The sequence below is a fragment of the Oncorhynchus mykiss genome, chromosome 20 (assembly GCF_057628025.1).
Source record: "Oncorhynchus mykiss isolate SJ-2025 chromosome 20, ASM5762802v1, whole genome shotgun sequence".
NCBI classification, from domain to species: domain Eukaryota; kingdom Metazoa; phylum Chordata; class Actinopteri; order Salmoniformes; family Salmonidae; genus Oncorhynchus; species Oncorhynchus mykiss.
In genome coordinates, this window is record NC_143041.1 from 13,069,947 (window position 1) to 13,089,896 (window position 19,950).

The window sequence follows — 19,950 nt, forward strand, 5'->3', positions numbered from 1 at the left end:
TGGGAGTTTAGCAATGTTGGATTTGTTTTCAAATTCTTTGTGGGTGTATGGTCTGTGGGAAATACCTGTCTCTAATGGAGTCATATATTTAACAGGAGGTTAGGAAGAAGTGCAGCTCAGGTCTGACTATGGTGACCTCTCAATAGCAAGGCTATACTCAACTGAGTCTGTACATAGTCAAGGATTGTCTTCATTTTGGGTCAGTCAAAGTGTTCAGGTATTCTGCCCCTGTGTACTCTCAGTTTAGGGCCAGATAGCATTCCAATTTGCTCAGTTTTGGTTGATTCTTTCCAGTGTGTCAAATAGTTATCTTTTTGTGTTGCTGGCCTGGGGCTATGTGAGGTCTGTTTGTGAACAGAGCCATAGAACCAACTAGTTGAGGGGACTTCTCTAGGTTAATCTCTCTGTAGGTGAGGGCTTTGAGGTGGAATGTGTGGGCATCGCTTCATTTTAGGTGGTTGTGGAACTTAACAGCTCTGTTCTAGAGGGGATAGTCCTATTTCTGCTCTGCATGCATTGTTTGGGGTTTTGCGTTGTACACAAAATATATTTTATCTAAATTCTGCATGCAGTCTCATTTGGGTGTTTGTCCCATTTTGTGAGCCCTCCCTCCCTCCAGATTGTGACAATATTTTTCATGAATGATCTAACCCCACCCCTCTCTCAGGGCGTCTGTAACGGGCGTGGTGTGTGTAAGTGCGGTCGCTGTGAGTGCCAGGACTCTGGCCTGGCCATGACCCCCACCTGCGAGGCCAACTTCCAGGCCCAGCTGGGGATGTGTGAGGACAAGAGGAGCTGTGTCCAGTGTCAGGCCTGGAAGACCGGAGAGAAGAAGGACAGCGACCAGTGTGACCAGTGCCAGTTCAAAGTGGTCATGGTGGACGAGCTCAAGGAAAATAAAGAGGTGATTGAGGCGTGTAGTTTCCGTGACGAGGATGACGACTGTACGTACCACTACACCGTGGACTACCCTGAGGACCAGACTGACAAGGAACTGGAAGTCCAGGTGCTTAAAAAGAAAGGTGAGGCATGACCAGCGTTCATATATGGGTGACAGGTGGCCTAGCGGTTAGAGTGTTGGCCCAGTAACCGAAAGGTCGCTGATGTGCCCAGGGTCGCTGTTGATAATGGCAGAAAATGGCTACCCCACACTCTGAGGGTGTCTCAGGGAGAGTGGGATATGCAAAAAAATAAAAATAATAATCCAATTCACACAAGGACAGACATAGGCACCCGCCTAATTATTATAACCCTTATACATTTGTTTATATGACGCTAATACAACCATGGGGGTTCCCTGGTTTGTTCTGGAAGTGCTCAACATCTTTGTGACTTACACCCGGGTTGTGAAGCTGATGTTATGGTTGATGTGGTGGTGGTCCGTCCCCTTAGACTGTCCCCCTGCTGGCTTCCTGTGGCTGATCCCTCTCATCATGTTTCTCATGCTACTGCTGGGTCTACTGCTGCTCTGCTGCTGGAAGTACTGCGCCTGCTGCAAGGTACTGTCCCCTCACAACCATAACACAACCAACCATGGCCTTGCCACACTCTGAAGGAAATAATCCCTCTTTGCCTCCCTCCCTCATTCTCTTTCTCTCTCAGGCATGTCTTGCTCTGCTGCCATGCTGTGGAAGAGGTGAGTTCCTCGAGCCGTATCACTTTTATGAACCTTTTAATATCTTTCTGTGCGCATATTACTGGATCTGTACCATGTTTCCAGGCAGTATTATAACGTGTGATTGAACATGTGTTTTCCTATGTATGTCTGTAGGCCGTATGGTTGGCTTTAAGGAGGACCAGTACATGCTCCGCCAATCCCTGCTCACCTCTGACCACCTGGACACACCCCTAGTGAGGACCGGCCCGCCCAAGAGCACCGACGTGGTTCGCTGGAAGATCACCGACAATGTGCACCGATCGCCCAATCACCCGCTGGCGCAGGTCCAGCCCAACCCCAAAGAGACCAGTGAGTGTGAAGTGTTCCGAATTCCATCTCTCCCATTGGTTGGAGTTATCACTAGAACTTCCTGGTTTACATGATCATGATTCTGAGTGATGAAACATGAGCCCTAATCCACCTCTCTTCTCCTCTTCTACTCGTCCTAATCACCTCTTCCTCTCCTCCTACTCTCTTTCTTTCTCCTCCCCTCTTTCCTCCTCTCTTCCTCCATCTATAGTCCAGTTCCCTCTGTCCCTGCGTCTGAACAGGTTGTTCACAGAAAGTCTGTCTCACCCCGACGCCAGAGACACGGAGATGCTGCGCAGGGAGGTTGATGACAACGTGAGTGTGTTTGTGTGAGTGTGAGCAAGCTGGGTGTTAATATACAGTATTGTATGACCACCCTTGTGACAGTGGATTGCCTGTGTATACTTTATGTGTGTCCTCTCTGTTTAGCTGAATGAAGTGTACAGGCATGTTCCTGGAGCCCAGAGGGTTCAGAATACCAAATTTAGGTGAGACACTTATATCAGGATGACTTTCAATCCCTCTTGAATGTATTACAATGTAAGTCATTTTTGTGCACGTCGTCTAAATCCTATTTCCTCATGTCATTACTGATATTCTGGTTGTGTTTCAGATTACAGAGAAATGCTGGTAAAAGAAAAGACCACACAATTGTAGACACAGTCGTGTCCGCTCCTCGCTCCAGCTACCCCGACATCGTCAAATTGACTGAGAGAAACGTCCAGTCTGGAAACTTCCAAGATCTCAAAGTGGTGCCGGGCTACTACACAGTGGCCACAGACAGAGGTGTGTGTTTGTGTCTGTGTGTATGTCTGTGTGTATGTCTGTGTGTTGGGAGTTTATTAACTGTCTCTCCATCTCGCTCTCTCTCTCTCTCTTCTCTCTGCAGAGGCGGCTGGTGCCGTGGAGTTCCAGGAGGGGGTGGAGACGGTGGATGTGCGCGTGCCGCTCTTCATCAAGGAAGATGACGATGATAAGAAGCAGCTGCAGGTGGAGGCGGTGGACGTTCCTCTGGGCATCGCTGAGATAGGGAAACGCTTCGTCAACATCACCATCATCAAAGAACACGGTGAGAGCCAATCAGAGGAGCCTTATCTAATCCCTGACCTCCATACTCTTACACACACATGATTCTTCAAAACCATATAGCATTACAAAACACTTTCTTACTATTTATTTCCAGTGAAAATGTGTGTATTTCTCTTTTATTTTGTGTTCTTCCCCTGACCTTATTTAGCTCATAATTGTGTATTTTGTCTCCTCTCCAGCCAAGAGTATTATGTCGTTCCTCCAGCCTTCCTACACCTACAGCCGACAGGACAGAGTGGCTAACATCCCCATTAGCAGAGAGATCATAGAGGACGGACACACACAGGTCACCTACCGCACCCGAGACCTCACCGCCAAGGACAAGAAGGTAACACACGCGCGCGCACACACACACACACACACACACTAAAAGACAGCAATATCACACCTTTCATTAGTCTAAGTGACTGTTTCTTTTTCCAATCCTAACTACTCTTCCCTCTCTTGCCAGGACTATGTGACAGTGGATGGGGAACTGTCCTACGGGCCAGGGGAGACCCAGCAGACTGTCCCTGTGCGTCTATTGGAGCTGGGAGAGGGAGACGGTCTGCTGAAGGACACACAGGTCAAACAATTTGTCATGGACCTCAGTAACCCAAGACAGGGAGCCAAGCTGGGACGCTACCCCAGAACCACCGTCACCATCACTGACCAACCAGGTGAGGTTATAGACTACTGTCACTATCACTGACCAACCAGGTGAGGTTATATACTACTGTCACTATCACTGACCAACCAGGTGAGAGGTTATATACTACTGTCACTATCACTGACCAACCAGGTGAGGTTTTATACTACTGTCACTATCACTGACCAACCAGGTGAGGTTATAGACTACTGTCACTATCACTGACCAACCAGGTGAGGTTATATACTACTGTCACTATCACTGACCAACCAGGTGAGGTTATATACTACCGTCACCATCACTGACCAACCAGGTGAGGTTATATACTACTGTCACTATCACTGACCAACCAGGTGAGGTTATATACTACTGTCACTATCACTGACCAACCAGGTGAGGTTATATACTACTGTCACTATCACTGACCAACCAGGTGAGGTTATATACTACTGTCACTATCACTGACCAACCAGGTGAGGTTATATACTACTGTCACTATCACTGACCAACCAGGTGAGGTTATATACTACTGTCACTATCACTGACCAACCAGGTGAGGTTATATACTACTGTCACTATCACTGACCAACCAGGTGAGGTTATATACTGCTGTCACTATCACTGACCAACCAGGTGAGGTTATATACTACTGTCACTATCACTGACCAACCAGGTGAGAGGTTATATACTACTGTCACTATCACTGACCAACCAGGTGAGGTTATATACTACTGTCACTATCACTGACCAACCAGGAGTGAGGTTATATACTACTGTCACTATCACTGACCAACCAGGTGAGGTTATATACTACTGTCACTATCACTGACCAACCAGGTGAGAGGTTATATACTACTGTCACTATCACTGACCAACCAGGTGAGGTTATATACTACTGTCACTATCACTGACCAACCAGGTGAGGTTATATACTACTGTCACTATCACTGACCAACCAGGTGAGGTTATATACTACTGTCACTATCACTGACCAACCAGGTGAGAGGTTATATACTACTGTCACTATCACTGACCAACCAGGAGTGAGGTTATATACTACTGTCACTATCACTGACCAACCAAGAGCGAGGTTATATACTACTGTCACTATCACTGACCAACCAGGTGAGGTTATATACTACTGTCACTATCACTGACCAACCAGGTGAGGTTATATACTACTGTCACTATCACTGACCAACCAGGTGAGGTTATATACTACTGTCACTATCACTGACCAACCAGGTGAGAGGTTATATACTACTGTCACTATCACTGACCAACCAGGTGAGAGGTTATATACTACTGTCACTATCACTGACCAACCAGGTGAGGTTATATACTACTGTCACTATCACTGACCAACCAGGAGTGAGGTTATATACTACTGTCACTATCACTGACCAACCAGTTAAGAGGTTATATACTACTGTCACTATCACTGACCAACCAGGAGTGAGGTTATATACTACTGTCACTATCACTGACCAACCAGGAGCGAGGTTATATACTACTGTCACTATCACTGACCAACCAGGTGAGAGGTTATATACTACTGTCACTATCACTGACCAACCAGGTGAGGTTATATACTACTGTCACTATCACTGACTAACCAGGAGTGAGGTTATATACTACTGTCACTATCACTGACCAACCAAGAGCGAGGTTATATACTACTGTCACTATCACTGACCAACCAGGTGAGGTTATATACTACTGTCACTATCACTGACCAACCAGGTGAGGTTATATACTACTGTCACTATCACTGACCAACCAGGTGAGGTTATATACTACTGTCACTATCACTGACCAACCAGGAGCGAGGTTATATACTACTGTCACTATCACTGACCAACCAGGAGTGAGGTTATATACTACTGTCACTATCACTGACCAACCAGTTAAGAGGTTATATACTACTGTCACTATCACTGACCAACCAGGAGTGAGGTTATATACTACTGTCACTATCACTGACCAACCAGGTGAGGTTATATACTACTGTCACTATCACTGACCAACCAGGTGAGAGGTTATATACTACTGTCACTATCACTGACCAACCAGGTGAGGTTATATACTACTGTCACTATCACTGACCAACCAGGTGAGGTTATATACTACTGTCACTATCACTGACCAACCAGGTGAGGTTATATACTACTGTCACTATCACTGACCAACCAGGTGAGAGGTTATATACTACTGTCACTATCACTGACCAACCAGGAGTGAGGTTATATACTACTGTCACTATCACTGACCAACCAAGAGCGAGGTTATATACTACTGTCACTATCACTGACCAACCAGGTGAGGTTATATACTACTGTCACTATCACTGACCAACCAGGTGAGGTTATATACTACTGTCACTATCACTGACCAACCAGGTGAGGTTATATACTACTGTCACTATCACTGACCAACCAGGTGAGAGGTTATATACTACTGTCACTATCACTGACCAACCAGGTGAGAGGTTATATACTACTGTCACTATCACTGACCAACCAGGTGAGGTTATATACTACTGTCACTATCACTGACCAACCAGGAGTGAGGTTATATACTACTGTCACTATCACTGACCAACCAGTTAAGAGGTTATATACTACTGTCACTATCACTGACCAACCAGGAGTGAGGTTATATACTACTGTCACTATCACTGACCAACCAGGAGCGAGGTTATATACTACTGTCACTATCACTGACCAACCAGGTGAGAGGTTATATACTACTGTCACTATCACTGACCAACCAGGTGAGGTTATATACTACTGTCACTATCACTGACTAACCAGGAGTGAGGTTATATACTACTGTCACTATCACTGACCAACCAAGAGCGAGGTTATATACTACTGTCACTATCACTGACCAACCAGGTGAGGTTATATACTACTGTCACTATCACTGACCAACCAGGTGAGGTTATATACTACTGTCACTATCACTGACCAACCAGGTGAGGTTATATACTACTGTCACTATCACTGACCAACCAGGAGCGAGGTTATATACTACTGTCACTATCACTGACCAACCAGGAGTGAGGTTATATACTACTGTCACTATCACTGACCAACCAGTTAAGAGGTTATATACTACTGTCACTATCACTGACCAACCAGGAGTGAGGTTATATACTACTGTCACTATCACTGACCAACCAGGAGCGAGGTTATATACTACTGTCACTATCACTGACCAACCAGGTGAGGTTATATACTACTGTCACTATCACTGACCAACTAGGTGAGGTTATATACTACTGTCACTATCACTGACCAACCAGGTGAGGTTATATACTACTGTCACTATCACTGACCAACCAGGTGAGGTTATATACTACTGTCACTATCACTGACCAACCAGGAGCGAGGTTATATACTACTGTCACTATCAGTGACCAACCAGGAGTGAGGTTATATACTACTGTCACTATCACTGACCAACCAGTTAAGAGGTTATATACTACTGTCACTATCACTGACCAACCAGGTGAGGTTATATACTACTGTCACTATCACTGACCAACCAGTTAAGAGGTTATATACTACTGTCACTATCACTGACCAACCAGGAGAGGTTATATACTACTGTCACTATCACTGACCAACCAGGTGAGGTTATAGACTACTGTCACTATCACTGACCAACCAGGTGAGGTTATATACTACTGTCACTATCACTGACCAACCAGGTGAGGTTATATACTACTGTCACTATCACTGACCAACCAGGTGAGAGGTTATAGACTACTGTCACTATCACTGACCAACCAGGAGAGGTTATATACTACTGTCACTATCACTGACCAACCAGGTGAGGTTATATACTACTGTCACTATCACTGACCAACCAGGAGTGAGGTTATATACTACTGTCACTATCACTGACCAACCAGGTGAGGTTATATACTACTGTCACTATCACTGACCAACCAGGAGTGAGGTTATATACTACTGTCACTATCACTGACCAACCAGGTGAGGTTATATACTACTGTCACTATCACTGACCAACCAGGTGAGGTTATATACTACTGTCACTATCACTGACCAACCAGGTGAGGTTATATACTACTGTCACTATCACTGACCAACCAGGAGTGAGGTTATATACTACTGTCACTATCACTGACCAACCAGGTGAGGTTATATACTACTGTCACTATCACTGACCAACCAGTTAAGAGGTTATATACTACTGTCACTATCACTGACCAACCAGGAGAGGTTATATACTACTGTCACTATCACTGACCAACCAGGTGAGGTTATAGACTACTGTCACTATCACTGACCAACCAGGTGAGGTTATATACTACTGTCACTATCACTGACCAACCAGGTGAGAGGTTATAGACTACTGTCACTATCACTGACCAACCAGGAGAGGTTATATACTACTGTCACTATCACTGACCAACCAGTTAAGAGGTTATATACTACTGTCACTATCACTGACCAACCAGGTGAGAGGTTATATACTACTGTCACTATCACTGACCAACCAGGAGTGAGGTTATATACTACTGTCACTATCACTGACCAACCAGGTGAGAGGTTATATACTACTGTCACTATCACTGACCAACCAGTTAAGAGGTTATATACTACTGTCACTATCACTGACCAACCAGGTGAGAGGTTATAGACTACTGTCACTATCACTGACCAACCAGGAGAGGTTATATACTACTGTCACTATCACTGACCAACCAGGTGAGAGGTTATAGACTACTGTCACTATCACTGACCAACCAGGAGAGGTTATATACTACTGTCACTATCACTGACCAACCAGGAGTGAGGTTATATACTACTGTCACTATCACTGACCAACCAGGTGAGAGGTTATATACTACTGTCACTATCACTGACCAACCAGGTGAGAGGTTATATACTACTGTCACTATCACTGACCAACCAGGTGAGGTTATATACTACTGTCACTATCACTGACCAACCAGGTGAGGTTTTATACTACTGTCACTATCACTGACCAACCAGGTGAGAGGTTATATACTACTGTCACTATCACTGACCAACCAGGTGAGAGGTTATATACTACTGTCACTATCACTGACCAACCAGGAGAGAGGTTATATACTACTGTCACTATCACTGACCAACCAGGTGAGAGGTTATATACTACTGTCACTATCACTGACCAACCAGGTGAGGTTATATACTACTGTCACTATCACTCACCAACCAGGTGAGGTTATATACTACTGTCACTATCACTGACCAACCAGGAGCGAGGTTATATACTACTGTCACTATCACTGACCAACCAGGAGTGAGGTTATATACTACTGTCACTATCACTGACCAACCAGGAGCGAGGTTATATACTACTGTCACTATCACTGACCAACCAGGTGAGAGGTTATATACTACTGTCACTATCACTGACCAACCAGGTGAGGTTATATACTACTGTCACTATCACTGACCAACCAGGTGAGGTTATATACTACTGTCACTATCACTGACCAACCAGGTGAGAGGTTATATACTACTGTCACTATCACTGACCAACCAGGTGAGGTTATATACTACTGTCACTATCACTGACCAACCAGGTGGTCCAGGGTGTATCACATAGCATGAAAAAAGAAAGAAACCTGTATATTATTTTGATCATTTCAAAAGTTTTAATATAACAGTGTTTCTTTGGATCTTCGTCAGTTCACAGGAGAGCGTCGCACAACAGGTCCCGGACATTATTATCTTGGGTGTTGAGAGCATGGGTAACAGCCTCATTTGAGTTTAGAAAGCCAGCCATAACTTCCTCCTCTGTAAGATGGCCATAACACACTTCCTCTCTCGTTGCTTCCCTCAGAGCCCAGTGTGATGATGTTTATGAAGAGCACCCAGAACTTCTCCACAGCTGACCCAACCTACTCCATCCCCGTGGTCCGCACACGCAACCAGGAGGGGCCCGCCACCGTCCACTGGAAGACCCGCAATGCCAAGCGCTTCGAGCTGTCCGGTCCCCTCAAGTTTTCTCCCGGGGAGACTGAGAAGAACATCGTGATCGACCCACGCCCTCACCCTGGACCGGTCAAACCAGAAATGTTCCAGCTGGAGTTGTTTGACCCCAGTACGAACGCTGCGGTCGGGGAGAGGAAGACGACAATGGTCACGATTACTGATGGAGGTAATACACACAGAAACAGACACTGAAACACACACACACATACAGTATGGGGTATCTATAAGGAATCTGATGCATGAGATGTGCATCACTAAAATAAGTGTATTCCCTCAGCACTACCAGAGATTGCCCAGAAGCAGCAGCAGGGTAAGGACTTCATCAACCGGACAGCCATGTCTCCTGGTGGTCGTCTCTTCTCTCCCACCAACGTGAAGGCTAAAGCCACTGGCCCACGAAACATCCGTCTCAACTGGGACCCCTTAGGGAGCCCCCTGGGCTACAAGGTAAGGAACCCCCCCCCCCTCAAGATCTAACCCCTTGGACTGCGAGGTGCTGAGAGGAACTGTCATACTTAACTTACCTCGACTTAAACCCTTTTACCCCGTGAGGAGCATAGTTCATCAACAGAGGAACTCATTAGATTCGCCCCCTTGACCCACCTGCCAATTTTTGCTGTTGGAAATTAGGAGATTATTTTCCAAAAATCTTTGGAGTGTCATTTTGGAGTACACAAACAAACGTTGGAAGAGTGTTCATTCCAACCAGTGTTTCACCTGTGTTTTCTACATCTTCTGTTTCCCTCTCCCTGGTCACCAGGTGAAGTATTGGATCTATGGGGACCCTGAGACTGATGGCCAGGTGATAGATGTGAAGACCACCCACGCTGAGCTGACCAACCTGTACCCCTTCTGTGACTACGAGATGAAGGTGTGTGGCTACAACGCCCTGGGAAACGGAAACTACAGCGACATGGTGCCCTGTCAGACCCTGGAGGACGGTGAGTGAGCACACTTCCTGTTCCTGTCAAATATGGACTACATTTATTGTCTTTCACAAATAACACTTCTAGGATTGTGGACAGTTTTTTTTCTTTCTTGTTGAATATTGTTGGGTCGACACAGGATGTAAGCTCAACGATTGTGTCGATGGTTTTCCCCTCTTTCCTACCTTGTGATAAATGTTTCCTCCTTTCTTTCTTTCCTCCCCTCATCCCTCTCTCCTCTCCTCCTCCAGTCCCCAGTGAGCCCGGTCGTCTTGCGTTCAACGTCATCAGTCCAACTGTCACTCAGGTCAGCTGGGCAGAGCCTGCCGAGACCAACGGTGTCATCACCAACTACGAGGTCCTCTACACACCCATCAATGACAACACAAGTGAGTGACCAATCAAATCGAAGAATCACCGAATGCCTCTTAATGCCTGTGCTTCTAAGACATTCTGACGCATACATATTAGAACTCAATCATTTAATGGGATCTCTGTGTTCTCCTCTCCCTCGTCCTTCCCCCTGTAGAGCCGATGGGTGTAGCTAAGAAGGTTAAGATAGACAACCCTAAGAAGAGGATGTTGCTAATTGAGAACCTGCAGTCAGCCCAGACCTACTGCTATAAGGTCCGGGCTAAGAACAGCGTTGGCTGGGGTCCATTCAGAGAGGCAACCATCAACCTGGCCTCACAGCCCGTCAGACCCATGTCCAGTGAGTTCCTCTAAGGGTACTGCGTTGCTGTTTTGTGGAAAATAAATCCTCAAATGAACCAATGAAAACCAACTGTTGCTGCAGCCCTCAAGGACCGGAATTGTGCTGTCTCCTACTATAGGATACTATATTGAATTGTGCTGTCTCCTACTATAGGATACTATATTGAATTGTGCTGTCTCCTACTATAGGATACTATATTGAATTGTGCTGTCTCCTACTATAGGATACTATATTGAATTGTGCTGTCTCCTACTATAGGATACTATATTGAATTGTGCTGTCTCCTACTATAGGATACTATATTGAATTGTGCTGTCTCCTACTATAGGATACTATATTGAATTGTGCTGTCTCCTACTATAGGATACTATATTGAATTGTGCTGTCTCCTACTATAGGATACTATATTGAATTGTGCTGTCTCCTACTATAGGACACTATATTGAATTTAATACTTTTAGCATGACCATAGTTTGAGTCTCCTCCCTCTCTCCCTGCAGTCCCTATCATCCCAGACATCCCAATAGTGGACGCGGAGGCGGGGGATGAGTACGACGGCTACCTGATGTACAGCAGCGAGGTCTTGAGGTCGCCAACAGGCTCCAAGAGACCCAGCGTCTCAGACGAAGGTGGGTGCCCACAGACTACGCCACCTTAGCTGGCTCTCGGGAGCCTGTCTCTCCGCAGCCTACCTTCAGTGGCGTACTGTGTGTTGTGGTTCTGTAGTGTGTTTTCAGTGGATCCCATGAAGAATAGCTGTTGCTAAGTAACCACTACTGGGGATGAAGCTCACTGTTTTAGATGTATACATATTGGGTAGTAGCCCCCTCATTAAGCCAGTGAGCTTCACTGCTCTGTGAAACCAAGTGAATGCAGACTGGATAGGACAGGACTGTTATAGATGGGTTCCATGCAAAGAAAGATCTGTCTATCCATCTTCTGTCGTCCAGTCCTCTGCTCACTGAAGGAGAGAAAGAAAATAAATGAAAACAGAAAAGGTCTTACAGTGTCATGGTCAAGGGGCATACAAAAATGAGGGCCTCCTCCACCCTTCTCTCTCTCTTTTTGCACTCTTTCTTCCTTCTCTTTCTGCCTCTTTCTTCATTCTTTCTCTTTATTTGTTTCGTCCCCCCCCCTCTCCCTTTCTCTCTGAGGTGTCTTTTAAGAAACTGACATTTATTTTACATCTCATGAGATCATCAGAATATTTTCTTGTTCATGGCTTTGGGTTCTATCATGCCAGTCTTCATACCAGTCTTTATTTTCTTGTTCATGGCTTTGGGTTCTATCATGCCAGTCTTCATACCAGTCTTTATTTTCTTCTTCATGGCTTTTTTCCCCGTGCCAGTCAAACCTTTCCTACCATTGATCCAAACTGCAAAGAAATCTGTGATTGCTGAAAGCCTCCAGACATCTGTAGTTGTAGATATCACCGAAGCTACATTACATGCTGCCTCCTCCTCTTCCTCCTCCCTCCTTCACTCCTTCCATCGCTCGCCATTTCACCAATCACCACGCTTCACAAAAACAACAACTGCCATGCAAACTATCAATCCAGACCATCACCCACCCACCCACCCTGCTTGCTTCTCCCCTCCATAACAAGGCTTTATCAAGTTGGTGGGTTCCAAGCTGGACCTGCGTTCGGTGTCCTGGAAGAGGCATGTGGATGTGATCCCCTACCGCCTCAGCACAGACACAGACACCAGCACTGACGAGACTCCCCGGCCCAGTCGAGCACAGACCCCATCCCTGAAAGGTGAAGACCACCTACCTGGAGTGCTAGACAGCCAGACAAGACAGACAGATAGACAGAAAGATAGCATGCCAGCTACTGTGCATGGCAGCCACCAACCTCCAAAGCAGCTGCAGTGCCCCCTTATCATCTCCTCTCTGGCTTCACAAAATATGCACGATCGGGGATCCTTTAAGATGAGCCTGAGTCTTCAGATCGCTAATCATCAGCATGCGCCTTTCCTCACGTCTGCCATCTGCCCTGAAACTGCCACCTGGTTCTACTCTTATCCCTACCCCTGCTGCACCTCGCGACCTTCCACCCCACAGAGGGTTCCAGGCATCAACTGCCCGCCTCCAGTTGATGATCGTGGACAGGCTTTTCCAGGTGCCTGTTTGTCTCCTCTGTCTGTCCTCTTTACACCTCTCTGTGGAGAGAGACCCTGGAAAGGAGGCATCTTTTAAAGCTTGTGTAAAGGCTTCTCATGGGTGTGAAGGTGGTGATAGCAAAAATATGTCCCTGTGTGCCGTCTGAGGTTGTAAGGTGGCCATTTCTCTTGCAGTTCGTTGTGATTTGTTGCTATCGATGCACTTGAATCAATTGTTTTGGTTCCAAAATGTTTGGTTTGGGTTATGTTGGGTTCCAGAATGTTTGGTTTGGGTTATGTTGGGTTCCAGAATGTTTGGTTTGGGTTATGTTGGGTTCCAGAATGTTTGGTTTGGGTTATGTTGGGTTCCAGAATGTTTGGTTTGGGTTATGTTGGGTTCCAGAATGTTTGGTTTGGGTTATGTTGGGTTCCAGAATGTTATTGATGTTCTTTATGTTCTCCTCTCACTTCTCCGTATCTCCTCATCTTTGTCTGTCAGACCAAATGAACGGCAGGTGGGAACAAAACTTCCTGTTCCCCGGGGGAAATAATTCCATGTCGCGCAGTGCCAACATGTCGTCTTCCAGCTACAGCCAGCTGTCTCCCATGTCCACCCTCAGCTCCAACCACAGAGGAGGGGCCGGAGGTTCCATGACTACGGAGTCCTCCACAACATACCTCTCTGGACAAGGTACGGATGGATGCAGATTCTTTCTTAGATTGTGTCAGCTTTTGAATCTTCCTGTTGACTTACAATGGTATGATAGTGACAAGAAATTCCAGCTGGCTTGTCTTCACCAGAACAGTAGCTACACTTTACAGAGTTCAGCAAACTTGGGAGATTTCGAGTTTCAATGGGCAACGTGTTGACACCGAAAGTTCGAAAGGCATTGCACTCAGAAGGCATGCCAGAATTCCCCGGTTCTGTATCCATGTCTCTGGTGGTTCATAATAATTATACTCCTGTCTTTTCTTCTCCTCTCCTGCAGGAGGGAACTCGCTCTCCCGCACTCAGGTGATCGGGGGCGGGACGCGCACAGAGAATGTTGTCATGAGGAAGCGGTCAGAGAACCGAGGTTACTATGAGTATGACGACAACATCCGAGATTCCATCGTCATAGGAGACCTGTCCAGTGGATTGTCGGGATACACAGACGGCAAAAGTAAGATTCGTTGAAGTTGAGGCGTATTTGAAGCATAAAGAGCCGATCATTTACGATCCACACTGACACAGGTCCCAGGTCACAGGCATATTTCAGCGAGCCACTGAGACGAGGTCTTTGACTACGAGGCTTTTGCTTAGGAAAATGCCACTGCATAGTATTTAGATATTTCTGTCCTCTGCTATTGAACGCTGGGAGAAGCTTATCTGTTTGCCTGTAGCAGTCGGGGCTATAAATCTCAGATATACACATCATCTGCAACAGGTTTACTGAGGAGATGCATGAGGGGGATGGCTTGGATGTCAGTTATCAATTATTGGGGCTGGTGGCTGTACAGGGCTATGCAGGAGCTATGGTGACTGTCGCTCTCCCCTTTTCTATCTTCTGTCGTTCTCTTTCCTTCGATCCTCTCCCCTCCCTTAACCTCTTTCTCTCCCCTCCCTGTGCTCCTTCTCCCACTCCTTCACTTCCCTCCCTCTCCTGTCCTCCTTCTCTCGTCCATTTGCTCCCTTTTTTCTCGCTCCCTGCGTTCTCAGGTACTTATGGCTTCAGCCCCACTCAGACACAGTACAGCTACAGTATGTCTCAGGTCTTGCGGGGCAGGACCCAGTCTGAGGATGTCAACGATGCGCTACTGAATCTGGACAGGGTGCTCCAGGGTGAGTCCGTCTGCCGGCAGCACACACACAGAGCTGTCCTCTCTCACACCACTGGGACAATAGCAGGGCTTAAAGCTACACTGTGGGTTCATAGTAGGACTTACCACGCCCATTGCTGGTTTGAGAGGAAGGTTTGGTGTCGCAAAAGCTGTTTTTTGCAGTGATATGTTTGGTTTAGGGAAAGTTCTCTCTTTCTTTCTCCCTCTCTCTCTCTCTTTAGTTCTCTCTCCATTGAGCTCACTCCCCGCTCACTAATCCAATCTTACCTATTAACTGTCAATGTAACCCCTGTAATTTACTTGACTCCACTTAACCCCTAACCCCTGACCCCTCTTTCTCCCCCCATCTCTCTCTGTCTGTCTCTAGCTCACTGACCTCTCTCTCTCCCGTCAGACTCTCGTTTGGCCTCTGGGGTCCCTGACACCCCCACCAGGTTGGTGTTCTCTGCCCTGGGCCCCACGGCCCTGAAGGTCAGCTGGCAGGAGCCCCACTGTGACAGGGATGTGCTGGGGTACTGTGTTCTCTACCAGCTACTCAATGGAGGTATGAACCCATGACTGATTTGTGTCACATTGTAAACACATGGTGTTTTGTTGATGTGCAGAAGAATAATGTTGTTTTTCACTTGTGAACATAGTTCTCTGGTTTTTATTGACTAGGATTTGAAGAAATGTGTCTTTAACAGTTTCCTTAGCCCTGTCAACTTATTTAGATCTCAATACCTTGTCCCAGCATACCTTCAAACTTTTTCAGTGACCCCATTTTTTCCACAATAACTTCTCGTGACCCCCCACCCCAAATATAATGACAGCCTTAACATTGGTCAATTCCGATTTTTACTTCAACAAATAACATTACATTCATTACATTTTCATCTCAAAATGAAAATAACACATTATAAAAATTCTAAGTAACTTTCTCAAAAATGTGTGTATATTGTCCCATACAATTATCTCTGCTCTTAATTTTTTGTTCCAACCCCCCCCCCAAAAAAAACAATTGGCAACCCCACTGCAGTACCCCCTTAGTGGGGTTGCGACCCAGACTTTGAGTACCACTGCTCTACAGTAATCAAAGCCCCTTGTCTCTCTCTCCAGGTGATATGAAGCGTATAGACGTGTCCAGCCCAGCAGAGAACTCTGTGGTGGTGCAGGACCTGCTGCCTAACCACTCCTACCTGTTCAAGGTGAAGGCTCAGAGTCTGGAGGGCTGGGGACCAGAGAGGGAGGGAGTCATCACCATAGAGTCAGCCGTCAACCCCAACAGCCCACTCAGTCCAATGCCAGGTAATCAGCAATACATCTCTGTTGATCCATTTTTATCCACACTCCTTTGCTAGCTTATTCACACCTGACCTCTTTCTGTTTGACTCTATATTTACTTTCTCTCTCCAATTCCCTCTTTTTATCTTTAATCTCCTTTGTCCCTTTTTTACACCTTCTTATTTTTTATCTTCCCCTCTCTCTCTCTCTCTCTCTCTCTCTCTCTCTCTCTCTCTTTCTCTCTGTTTCTCTGTTTCTCTCTTCCTCACTCTGTCTTTCCCCCCTCCAGTTTCTCTCTTCACTCTGAGCACCCCCAGTGCTCTAGCCCTCCTAATATTCACAGCTCTGTCCCTTACCTCTATCCTCTCTAACTCCCGTTCTCCCCCTCTCCCTCAGGTTCTCCCTTCACTCTCAGTACCCCCAGTGCTCCAGGCCCCCTGGTATTCACAGCTCTGTCCCCCGAGGCACTGCAGCTGAGCTGGGACAAACCCCGCAAACCCAACGGAGATATCCTGGGCTACGTGGTCACCTGTGAACAGCTGCACGGAGGAGGTGAGACTGAGCGCTGATTCCAAATCAGATTTGTTATGGACAATGCTAGCAAATGACCATTCACTTTCATTTCATATTCTAATCCCCACCTCCTCTCTCTCTCTCCCCTCCAGGTGACATGCGTTCCTTCCAAGTGAGCGGTAACAGCGCTGAGACCAGTCTGACGGTTCCGGACCTGAGTGAGAACATGCCATACAAGTTCAAAGTTCAGGCCAGGACGACGCAGGGCTTCGGGCCCGAGAGGGAGGGTATCATCACCATCGAGTCTCAGGAAGGGGGTAAGAGGACAGAGTCCTAAAACACTCTTTTTTTATCCAGGGTTTTTATCTAGTGTTTAAATTGAAATGAATAATGTGTCGGTACTCACTGTAAATTGACCATGCTGGGTTTCTTATTTAGAAGCCGATATTCTATACGTTTTGTACATTTGGAATGATGTTGTGTTTAGAATTCTCTGTCTCTCTTTTTCCCCTGTAGGTAGCACGTCTCAACTAGGAGGCCTAGGTGGTATGTCCCAAATAGGAGGCCTAGGTGGTATGTCTCAACTAGGAGGCCTAGGTGGTATGTCCCAAATACAAGGCCTGGGAGGTATGTCTCAACTAGGAGGCCTAGGTGGTATGTCCCAAATAGAAGGCCTAGGAGGTATGTCTCAGTACAGCAGTCAGTCCTTGACCAAGAGAGATGTGTTCCAACTGCCGACAGAGGTCAGCACCCACAGCAACGTCACACACACCATGATCAACGACCCCTACTTCTCAGGTATCAATTGAATCTCTTCATCTCTCTCTCTCTCTCCTTCACACAGACACACACAGTGTCTCTCTATCCCTCACACACAGACACACACAGTGTCTCTCTCTCTCACACACACTAACTCCCTCTCCTACCCCTAGGGGACGGTATGATGATGACTTCCCAACACACAGAGACCAGTGGGATGGTAACACGTCATGTGACTAAGGAGGTGGTCCAGAGGAGCATGCAGGTGGCCGGCTCCAGCAGCGTCACCAAGAAGGTCGAGAGATCGTTCTATGAGGCTTGAGGTCAAAGGTCAACAACAAGATGGCGGTGTCCCTGGGGCCCAACACACCATGCTCACCTTTCTGTCTGTTACAGTGGATCCTGTCCTGCCCTCTGTCTGACATGGGATTAATTTCATTCTTTTGTTTATAGTTTTGTCTCTTGTTTCTATTTGGAAACATTTTACATTCAAAGAACTCTACCACCCCCACAGTCTTGTTGGAAGTTTGTCATTTTTATACACTATTGGTTCTAGCTGGTATTACGCCCAGAGGCTTTAGATTAGGCTACTGCGCTAATCTGAGGTCGTATCACAATAGTTTAAAGTAGAGCCCGCACTGGTGTTAATATCTCTTGGCAGAGATTATCTGAGAGATAATGGAGGGAGAGTGTACAAGTGTTTATACCGGCTGGCTGCTAGATGTCTTGCAAGATGGCTGCAGTTTGTTAATTTGATTACATTTTTTAAAAAATAAACATTTTAGTCATTTAGCAGACGCTCTTGTCCAGAGCGAATTACAGTTAGTGCATTCATCTTAAGATAACTAGGTGGGACAACCACATATCACAGGTTGTCTCATCTTAGTAGCAACCGCCTGCCAGTACACTTAACTATGTTTGTTTGTAGGGGCTCATAGAGAATTGTATTATTAGATTGTTGGTGATTCTCACAGTCATTACTATTACAAACATGAAATATATTAGGCTGACGTGTTTTCTTTGTCAGAAGAGATTGAATTGAAATGTTGATGCCAAATACTGTATTGCGATGTAATGTTTGTGTAAAAATATATTTCCTATGGTTTTGCATATATTTTTTTTTTTTTGTACATTTTCCATGCTGAACAAAGTTAAAGAGATTCTCTGGTACTTGTGTATACCTTATAGCCAGTAGTTCTGAAGGTAGCGCTCACAAACCAAAAGTGGTCCCCGAACATTCCGTACTATGTCACACGTCTGCAGATATGTGCACCACGTCATTGCTCTCTCTCGCGCGATGCTGTGTGTGCTATCTTGCTATCTGTCACTCAGATGGCGAGGGACTGAAGCTCATTGGCTGAAACTCGCCCCACACGGGGGCAAAATGTAGAGAAAATGGAGCTGTACAGTTTCCAGAAAACAATCGCTATCAAATTAGGAATTTGGTGGCTAATTGAGGTAAAACAGTAATTCTGCTCATAGATTATGCCTGTATGAACTACACATTGACACATCAGCCCAAATTAGGAGCTTTAAAAAATACTTAGTCGCCAAAGTTCTGGAGCATGTCTTTAATAAATCCATAATGTAGATATAAAATCATAAGGTAACAGTATTTCATACTTTAAATGTTTTTCTCATTACTGTATAATTGTTTTAAAAAGAGTACTTCGGTCTACAAGCTATGCCTAACTAATATATTCTAGCATAGATAGAAAACTTGGTCCTGATATTTCAGAGGTTTTGTTTTGTGACAAAAAGATTGTATTCTCTTTATAATGTATTTTTACACCTATGCTGTGCTTTGGTTCAATTCTAAATACTGTCTATTGTAACAAGTCCTTACACTTAGTGAGATATATGGCAAAAATAATTATACTGGTTGTATGTAAAGTTGAATTTGATAAAAAATAAAATAAAATAAAAAGTCGTAATGATATTTCATAAATATACCAAAAATACATGTTTATACTTTGTCATCATATCTACTCATAAATTACTTTGTGTAACGTTCATACAATAATCTGCTGTTTGTTTTTTATATATCTGACATGTCCATTTTATGGCATTTAATAAAGATTGAATATGAACCTCAATACTATAGTTGCATTTCTATCTATTCTCATAACCTTTGTAGACCACAAACCGACA

General features: G+C 45.5%; 1 protein-coding gene across 5 annotated transcripts in view; it reads left to right on the forward strand.

Annotated features, from left to right (window-relative positions):
* Positions 1-19,895, forward strand: part of itgb4 (integrin, beta 4) — a 42,903-nt gene extending 23,008 nt beyond the window's left edge. For 3 of the 5 annotated variants that reach the window (XM_036955704.2, XM_036955706.2, XM_036955705.2), the window contains 25 exons: positions 668-1,022; positions 1,393-1,499; positions 1,603-1,636; positions 1,772-1,966; positions 2,178-2,281; positions 2,396-2,454; positions 2,580-2,752; positions 2,856-3,035; positions 3,235-3,383; positions 3,507-3,714; positions 9,549-9,866; positions 9,978-10,147; positions 10,461-10,641; positions 10,878-11,015; positions 11,156-11,338; positions 11,842-11,970; positions 13,943-14,134; positions 14,433-14,606; positions 15,143-15,265; positions 15,659-15,808; positions 16,363-16,551; positions 16,924-17,079; positions 17,193-17,357; positions 17,557-17,838; positions 17,973-19,895. In XM_036955704.2, the coding sequence (XP_036811599.2) occupies positions 668-1,022; positions 1,393-1,499; positions 1,603-1,636; positions 1,772-1,966; positions 2,178-2,281; positions 2,396-2,454; positions 2,580-2,752; positions 2,856-3,035; positions 3,235-3,383; positions 3,507-3,714; positions 9,549-9,866; positions 9,978-10,147; positions 10,461-10,641; positions 10,878-11,015; positions 11,156-11,338; positions 11,842-11,970; positions 13,943-14,134; positions 14,433-14,606; positions 15,143-15,265; positions 15,659-15,808; positions 16,363-16,551; positions 16,924-17,079; positions 17,193-17,357; positions 17,557-17,838; positions 17,973-18,121 (4,263 nt within the window). In that variant the 3' untranslated portion in view covers positions 18,122-19,895. The remainder of the gene's footprint in view (positions 1-667; positions 1,023-1,392; positions 1,500-1,602; positions 1,637-1,771; positions 1,967-2,177; positions 2,282-2,395; positions 2,455-2,579; positions 2,753-2,855; positions 3,036-3,234; positions 3,384-3,506; positions 3,715-9,548; positions 9,867-9,977; positions 10,148-10,460; positions 10,642-10,877; positions 11,016-11,155; positions 11,339-11,841; positions 11,971-13,942; positions 14,135-14,432; positions 14,607-15,142; positions 15,266-15,658; positions 15,809-16,362; positions 16,552-16,923; positions 17,080-17,192; positions 17,358-17,556; positions 17,839-17,972) is intronic. The other 2 variants (XM_036955707.2, XM_090212251.1) reach the window with 1 other exon arrangement.
* Positions 19,896-19,950: the final 55 nt, after the last annotated feature.